The 8,749-nt window shown below is 47.5% G+C and overlaps 1 protein-coding gene across 1 annotated transcript; it reads left to right on the top strand.

The window, feature by feature from the left end:
• Positions 1-4,961: 4,961 nt before the first annotated feature.
• Positions 4,962-8,032, top strand: ZFP36L2 (ZFP36 ring finger protein like 2). Its single transcript, XM_075338012.1, has 2 exons — positions 4,962-5,204; positions 6,208-8,032. The coding sequence occupies exons 1-2, from the start codon at positions 5,154-5,156 to the stop codon at positions 7,288-7,290; spliced, it is 1,134 nt and encodes a 377-aa protein (XP_075194127.1). The 5' UTR covers positions 4,962-5,153; the 3' UTR covers positions 7,291-8,032.
• Positions 8,033-8,749: the final 717 nt, after the last annotated feature.

Raw genomic sequence — 8,749 nt, 5'->3', positions numbered from 1 at the left:
GACCCACGGATGGATGGTGATTACTGGGATCTCTGCAGGCAGAGATCTACTCATTGATGCTGATCGCTGGGATCTCCACAGGCGGGGAACCACGGATTGATGATTGCTGGGATCTCAGCAGGCGGAGACCCACGGATTGATGCTGATTGCTGGGATCTCAGCAGGTGGAGACCATCGGATTGATGCTGATCGCTGGGATCTCAGCAGGAGAAGACCCATGGATTGATGCTGATCACTGGGGATCTCAGCAGGAGGAGACCCACGGATTGATGCTGATCACTGGGGATCTCAGCAGGCAGAGACCCACGGATTGATGCTGATCACTGGGGATCTCAGCAGGCGGAGACCATCGGATTGATGCTGATCGCTGGGATCTTAGCAGGAGGAGACCCACGGATTGATGCTGATCACTGGGATCTCCACAGGCGGAGACCAACGGATTGATGCTGATCGCTGGGATCTCCGCAGGTGGAGACCCACGGATTGATGCTGATCGCTGGGATCTTAGCAGGAGGAGACCCACGGATTGATGCTGATCACTGGGATCTCCGCAGGCGGAGACCCACAGATTGATGCTGATCGCTGGGATATACCGTAAGCAGGCGGAGACTCCCTTAAAACAGCCAATGTCTGGGGGTCCTTTCTAAAATACAGGATGCAGTTAAGTATACAATCTATGGCCAGAGCTACTTTTAACCAGCTCAGAATTTCATCACTGTAAATTTATATTGTGAAACGAAAAGCAGCTTTGGCAAACAGGGCCTGATAACAGTGTACAGAACATGGAGGCCTTATCTGCCGAGATATAGGAGCTCTAAAAATGCAGGTCACACATACAGTTCCAGAGAGCAGACTATGAAAGAAAAAAAAAAAAAAGAACTTTGCAATAAAAGTTATGAGATAAATGTGCAAGGCAAAGTCTGTAAAAGTTTAATCTACAAAGTGTAAACATAAAAAAAAAAAGTTTTTTGCTGGATGAGAACATTACAACAGTTGACACATAAGAGAGGCCTGTGTTACTGAAGGAGTTAATGATCTGCTGTGAGCCCAGATAGCACAGACTGGGTTTATTTAGCCTGCAAACCAGCTGCACAAGCTCCAGGGAGGGAGAGATAGGAAGTTTTGGAGGAGGGGATCTGGCTTGTCACTCATTAGCCAGCCACTGCCGGGTGGAGGATGGGACAGGCTGCGCTGGGTGCGGTGGCGGGGAGGGGAGAGAAAGGAGCTGCAAGTTTTGCAAACAGCTTTTTCTCTTCTCCTGGGACAGAAGTGCTCTGGAGGCTGAGGCGGCAGCACCAAGGCTTTGTAGGTGGCTGTGCCGCCATATAGGAAGGGGCGCGAACGCTTTATTGCAGAAACCTCTTCCCATATCAATCCTGCAAATTAAAGCGTGCGTGTCACATCCTATAAGATCAGTTTTTTCCCAGCCCTATAGGCTGTTTTATTGCAATGCTTCCCTATGGTCTCCTTGTGTTTGTGTAATAGTTTCCACTGCTGGACGGTGCATTTCCATGAACTTGGAGTGCGTTTTTTGTGTTTTGATGTCACAAAACTGCATGCAAAGTCTATGACCATCCTGAAGTGTTGTTTTTTTTTTTTCCCTTGCAGATTTGATGCAGAAATTAATTAGTGTTTTTCACCGTTTAAAAACACTTAAAAAAAAAAAAAAAAATTTTATGCTGCGTTTTTTTTCTGCCAAGAGACGCAGAAATTTCTGCAACCAAATACTCCATGTGTGCAACCTGTATAGTATCTGATCTATACAACATAAAATGTCCAGTCGGGACGTCGCTGGCATGGATGGGGTTAAGCAATGTGTTTATATGGTGGAAAAAAAAAACCCATGACAGTACAAATTCACTTCCTAATAATATTTTATTTATTTTTTTTAGACCTAAGGAAGAGGATCTGAGTGGTATCCTGTGCTCGCGCTCCCCGGCGCTGCAGAGTTAATACTGAGGCGCAGACTTCCTGCTACGTGGTCAGCCTGCACATGCTGCGCCTCCACACACCGGCCTCTGTGTGCGGACACATGCACAAGGCAACCTATCCTTGCAGATGTTGCTTTTGGAGCAGTTTGCTGACATTAACCCCATGTACCCTGGATTTATCTTATGGAGCTGCTGCATCCATGGCTCTATGTAAAAGCAGAAAAATAAAAAAAATCCGCATGATCTAAAGCAGTGTTCATCAACCTGTGGCGGTCTAGCTTTTGCAAAACTACAACCCCCGCCACGTTCTGACAGTTCTGTTCTGCGTGTATGTGCATAAAACCAATGAAAAAAATCATGCAAAAAATGCTGTGTGTGAACTTAGCGCTATAAAATCTGCTCCAAACTTGGCACTGTCCAATCAAAACGCCAGAAAAGTTTGAACAAACTTTTTCACAACATTCCAACATCACCCCCCCCCCAAAAAAGTCCTATTTCTTGAAGTAGTTTCCATTTAAAAACCTGCCACAGCTCTGTCTTAGCACCATGTTACCGATACACCGGCGGACTTACGGTTTTTGCAGGGCCGGCAGTTGTATTTTCCGCTATACGTTATTTTCATGGGCGATATAAAAAATTAAAGCGGTTCAGAAATACGGTTCTATAACAGCTGGAAGCTGGATGTCTCATAAATGACCTGAATAATTCAGGAGTGAAAATAACTGGGGTTATATTATGTGTGGAGCAGATATTTATACCCCTAGGGGGGGTGTGAAAGATGTTCTGCAGCGCTCATGCCATGTAATAATCCGGTTTATTGTGCCCCCTGTATACTTGAAAGGCGAGAACTAGTCCAAGTCACTTCTGCAAGTTGCCCGTTTTGCCGATAATGGATAGAATGAGGGTACACGCGCCAAGCATGCGTTTCCCAGACACGAGGATGGGGGGTCCCCATTTGTTTAGGTCCCCCCTTCCCCAGTTTCGGAATAATCTGGAGTGTTGTGCCCGTGTCATGGGTGTAATCGGCCGGGGTCACTCAAGTAAAAGTGTTTTTACAAATGGTGACTGCCTCCAAAGCAGTCAAGTCCAAAGTTCAAAAACACCGGGGCCCACTGACTATTTACTAAGGGCCCCATAGGTTTGTATGGAGTGCACACGTTTCATACAGCTCCCTATATTCCAGTTTTGCAATCCTTGCCTGGATCAGCCATTAATAATTCCAAACCCGGAGCCATCTGCTACTTTGTAAAATATACAGTAGTAGCAGTTGAGATGGGTTTTTTTTTTTCTTTCTAGGCTTGAGGGCCTAGCAGTCTGGGACGTGTAGTTTCAGGCCCCGGCCTCGTCCTGTGCTGCGACCCTTGTGGGGTTTTATCGCGGTGCGGACGCGCTCACTCGTTCCCAGGGACTTGGCAGACGTTCAAGGTCTTGTGATAGGACTAACAAGCCAACTTCATGTCCTCTGACACAGGAGCCCTGAGCCAAGCACGGCCATATTTACCAGTGGTGGTGCTCTGTGCGTTCACCACTCTGCAGCGTTATGTGCCGCCCTTTCCACTTTTTTTGCACTTATCAGGTTGGCAGGGCTGAAATCTACCGCCTGTAATGGGATAAATAACTTTATCGTGGCCTGAATGTAAAAATCTCAGATTGCAGAAGGCAAGGAGGGAAGAAAAAAAAAAAAAAAAGTTTCCAGCAAGCATTCTGTGAGGCAGCAGACAGGGGAGGAGGGTGGAAGGAAATAAACAAGGAAATGTGAGCGAGCGGAGAAGGGGAGGGGGCTGCTCGGGTTTCCCCTCATACTCCTTGATTCATTGAGACGCCCTGCAGTCAGGGGCCCAGCACCCGGCCATCTATGAAGCCCTGGGCCATTCACCGCCACATGTGTGCCCAGCCCGCCACATACTAAGCACATGCTTTGGACACAAGGCCGCGTCCTGCCCCGCCACCTGACCACAGAACAAGTGCCCGGACCACCACCCAACAGCGCCCAACTCATACCACCGATGACTGGGGGCAGCAAGCACGTGTAAACAAGTCAGCCATTTAGGGGTTAACACTTTTTTTTTTTTTTTTTACACTAAAAGGAACAAAACAGCGTCCGGTGCTTCTTATAAGGACGATTTCAGGGCGGAAAAGTGACAAAATAGGAAATATTCAATCTATCAAGGGGCAGAAAAGATCAGATTAACCCCTGTGCAAAGGCACAAGGGCTGGGACTTGTAGTGCAGCAAGCATTGATTGCACAATTCTATCAGCCTTAGCTTACTGGTCACTTCTGGGACTTGTAGTGCAGCAGGCATTAACTATGCACAATTGTATCAGGCTTTTACTAGTCACTTCTGGGACTTGTAGTGCAGCAAACATAGACTGCACAATTGTATAAGTTTTGTCACTTCTGGGACTTGTAGTGCTGCAAGCATTGATTGTGCACAATTGTATCAGGCTTAGTTTACTAGTCACTTCTGGGATTTGTAGTGCAGCAGGCATTGACTATGCACAATTGTATCAGGCTTTTACTAGTCATTTCTGGGACTTGTGGTGCAGCAAGCATCAACCGTGCGCCATTGTTTCAGGCATTGTCATTTTTTGGACTTGTAGTGCAGCAAACAGACTGTGCACAATTGTATCAGGCTACGAGTTCAGCAGTCACTTCTGGGACTTGTAGTGCGCAGGCATTAGTTGGGAGGGTTTATACTGCTCAGGGCATTCTGAGACTTGTAGTGCAGCAGTAACACTGGCGCTGTTGATTGGGGAGAGGCCTGTGGCCCCCACAGTTTGTCCTTTGCTATGGCGGGGTTGAGTTGTGTGGGACACTCGTGTTTCTTGTAATGGAGGCAGAGGCGGCCTGGGGCGCAGAGCTGTGTACGTGCTCGCTCTCTGGGCTGGGACTGTTCTCCCCGGGTGAAAGTCTACAAGCTTCTACCCAAGGAAATTGGCGGCGACCAATAGGAAGGCGGGGAGGCGTTGCCCGGAGACCACGGCCGGTCCGCGTTCTATCCCTCCCACCGCGCGCCCTAGTAGCATTTATATAGTGGTGCTGGACGCGGGCTGGGGAGTCGGCTCGGTGCACTTATTTCAACTCCAAGCAACCCAAGTGAATTCGGACCTGGCAGCCCTGCCCTTCCCCCCTCGGAGCCTTAGTCGTGGCTTTTCCAAACCTTTCTTTAATAACGCAGGATCCTCTCGGTCCTCTGGACGCGCTACAAACTGGATCTCGAAATGTCTGCAACACTTTTATCCGCCTTCTACGACATTGACTTGTTCTGTAAGGTGTGTATAGAGCCCTGCGCAATGCATGCGGATTCCCTGGAAAGAAGCAAGCATGGAGGGGACAAGACTGTGTTTATGGGCTGATGGGAGACCAGACTTTGTGTTATGGGGTGGGGGAGACCTGTCTTCTTGGGGGAGACTAGACTGTTTTGGAGGACCACACATTGTGTTTTTGGGGGATCAGACTGTGTTATGGGATGGGGGAGACTAGACTGGGGTACCACACTGTTTTTGGGGGATCAGACTGTTATGGGATAAGGGGAGACTAGGCTGTTTGGGGTACCACACATTGTGTTTTGGGGGGATCAGACTGTTATGGGATAAGGGGAGACTAGGCTGTTTGGGGTACCACACATTTGTGTTTTTGGGGGATCAGACTGTGTTATGGGATAGGGGGAGACTAGGCTGTTTTGGGGGGATCAGACTGTGTTTTGGGGATCACACTGTTATGGGATGGGGGTAGACCAGTCTTGCTGTTTGCAGAGTTGCACTCTGGTGACTGTTTCATGCACTTGTGTGAAGTTGCTTGGGCTAAAACCTGTGAGTGCAATGTGCTCAAGTTTATATGTGACCCCCTCCTTCCCACCAAGGATTGAGGGGGAAGCTGCAACAGTTGGTGTAAAAGATCTAGAATGTTCTGCTGTTTGTGTCTGCACAGTCACACAGAAGTGCTGGCTGCACCCAGTGACTGGATCTGCTGAAAGTTGTGCTTTCAAGTAGTTCTAGGAAAGTCTTGCAAACTGTAGTGCAGTCTGCTTGTTGCCAGATGGCTGTGTGTTAGCTGTGGCTTTTGAGAACTGGCTGCACTAATTGAAAAGTGTGACTTAAGAGTGTTTGTTAATGTCTCACTTTTTGCATACATGTCAGATAACGTTGCTTGACCAGTGAGCTTGTGGTTTAGAGAGCTTGGTATGAGGGGGTCAGTAGTGCTGTGAGTTGCAGGGAGGGTGGGTGCTGTCGCTCTACTGCTGTGTCTGACGTCTCTTTTCATTCTCTCTTTTAGAACGAGAAAGTCCTGAACAATCTGAACCTGAGCAGCATGCTGGACAAGAAGGCAGTGGGCAGCCCTGTGAGTAGTCCCAACTCCAGCTTGATCCCGGGCTTCCTGCGCAGACACTCGGCCAGTAACCTACAGTCTCTGGCCAACAACAATAATTCGTCCCCTAAGTTCTGCAACAACAACCTCAAGGAGTCCTCGGTCGTGAGCAGCACCGCCTTGCTGAACAAAGAGAATAAGTTCCGGGATCGCTCTTTCAGTGAAAATGGGGAGCGCAGCCAGCATCTCATGCACCTCCAGCAGCAACAGCAGCAGAAGTCTGGGGCACAGATCAACTCCACCCGCTACAAGACTGAGCTGTGCCGGCCTTTTGAGGAAAGTGGCACTTGTAAGTATGGAGAGAAGTGCCAGTTTGCCCACGGCTTCCATGAGCTGCGCAGCCTGACCCGGCACCCCAAATACAAGACGGAGCTGTGCCGCACTTTCCACACCATTGGTTTCTGTCCTTATGGTCCCCGCTGCCACTTCATCCACAATGCAGAAGAAAGGAGGCAGGCACCTGGTGGAGGGGGCTCCCCTACTGATTGCTTCAATGGCCAGCGCCCCAAGCTGCACCACAGCCTCAGCTTTTCTGGCTTCCCCAACCACAGCCTGGACTCTCCACTGCTGGAGAGCCCAACCTCTCGCACCCCACCTCCACAGCCCTCCAACTCCCTGTACTGTGAGGAGGCTGTCCCCTGTGCCAACAATGCCTTCACCTTCTCGGGTCAGGAGTTGAGCCTCATCACCCCACTGGCCATCCAGACCCACAACCTCTCCGGCTACAACAATCCTGCAGCCTACTGCCGTCAGCAGCCACCGGCTTCCTCCAACTCTCCCCCGCCAAGCCTCAACTTCCAACCCTTGAGGCGTCTTTCCGAGTCTCCGGTGTTTGATGCCCCACCAAGCCCACCCGACTCTCTCTCTGACCGGGAGAGCTACTTGAGCGGCTCCCTGAGCTCTGGCAGCCTGAGTGGATCCGATTCCCCAACCCTGGACTCGAACCGGCGCCTGCCAATCTTCAGCAGGCTTTCTATCTCTGATGACTGAGCCATCGCCAACCCCTGCCTGTAGGGTGTTCTCTGGACTGGGGCGGCAAATGCTACCCAGGCTGGTATGAATGATTCTTTTTCTTTGTTTTAATGATGTGGCCTTCAAAAGCCACCTAACAGAGGGTGGTGCTGTAAAGCCTACAGCTGCTGCAGAACCTCTTCTAAAGAAAGAATTAAAGGGGCAAGTGCTGCCTTACTCTTGGTCATGGTGATTGTTCGATTTCTTTAGAGGGCAGAACGGTAAACGCTCTGCTGCACTAGAGGTTATGTGGCAGCTGGGGGTCTTTGGGCTCCACAAGCTGCCCTGGCGAAAGGACTATAGAGGGGTTATTGCCCACCCTGCCTTTAAATACAGCGGAAGTGTCAGGGGCCAGTCTTGCCCCCTGTATTTTGTCAAAAAAAAAAAGCTGCCAGTCTGTCCCCTGCACCTCCCTCGCTATGTGCTATAGAGACTCGGGAGGGTGAACGAAAGAGGATGACCCAACTCTGCAACATTGTAATTACAGCAAGGACTAAACACTTGAACTATTTGAAGCTGGCACTCATGATGTTCCCTGTATTATTAATGTTATTGTTTAATTTTTTTGCCTTCGTGCCTCTGCCAATTTTTATTTAATGAAACACCGAGTCTGAAAAAAGACTTGTGGACGAGAAAAAAAATAATCCTGAAAGCTGAACAAAAAAAATAGAAAAAAAAAAAAAAGTACTTGCAAAAGGGCAACTTAACAAATAGAACAAAACTATTTTTATAGAACTGTGGGGGTTAGCGGGTGGGATGTGGTTTTTTTTTTTTTTTTTTTCGGGGGGAGGAGTGGGCGGGGGGATAGTTTTATGCACCAGCAGGCATTCCATCTCTTGAAGCATTAGCACAGCAAACTTTTTGGGGGGTAAAAAGGACACTTCTTTTTTTTTTTTTTTTTTTTTTTTTTTTTCCCCCCCTCTTAAGGGTTTAATAATAAATAAATAAATTAAAGTCCAATTGGAGAGAAAAAAATGTAAAAAAATTTAAGTTTTTTTTTAAAAAAATCACCATCCTGCCGAGAATATGCCTTAACAACAAGCAACCCTCTAAGATGTCTAAATTTTTTTTTTTTTCTTTAGCTTAACATGTACTAAAAACTTTCATTCCAAAGTTTAACATCAGTTCCATTTCCATCGCTTAGTGGGCTGTTAGCTTAGAACAATTTTTGTTCCTCTATTTGGAAGCACTCAGTTAGTTTATAATTGTTGAATAACTGCTGATTTATTATTTTTTTATTTTTTTTTATTATTATATTATTTTAGCTGTCTGAGTTGCTTGCCTGTCACTGCACACAACTCAATATGAAACTATTTAACTTATTTATTATCTTGTGAAAAATATACATTGAAATAATTTGTTCATACTGTATTTATCGGGTATGATGAAAAGCAATAGATATATATTCTTTTATTACGTTTAAATTATGATTGCCATT

This window comes from Anomaloglossus baeobatrachus, chromosome 3 (genome assembly GCF_048569485.1).
Source record: "Anomaloglossus baeobatrachus isolate aAnoBae1 chromosome 3, aAnoBae1.hap1, whole genome shotgun sequence".
NCBI classification, from domain to species: Eukaryota; Metazoa; Chordata; class Amphibia; order Anura; family Aromobatidae; genus Anomaloglossus; species Anomaloglossus baeobatrachus.
The sequence above is the reverse complement of the archived record's forward strand: the minus strand, read 5'-3'. Positions and strand labels throughout refer to the sequence as shown.

What these genes read in the sequence shown, in the direction of transcription:
- ZFP36L2 (XM_075338012.1), top strand. Translation starts at nt 5,154, where the DNA reads ATGTCTGCAACACTTTTATCCGCCTTCTACGACATTGACTTGTTCTGT. An exon ending in ACATTGACTTGTTCTGTAAG is followed by an intron (nt 5,205 to 6,207) that starts GTGTGTATAGAG and finishes TCTCTCTTTTAG; the next exon opens with AACGAGAAAGTCCTGAACAA.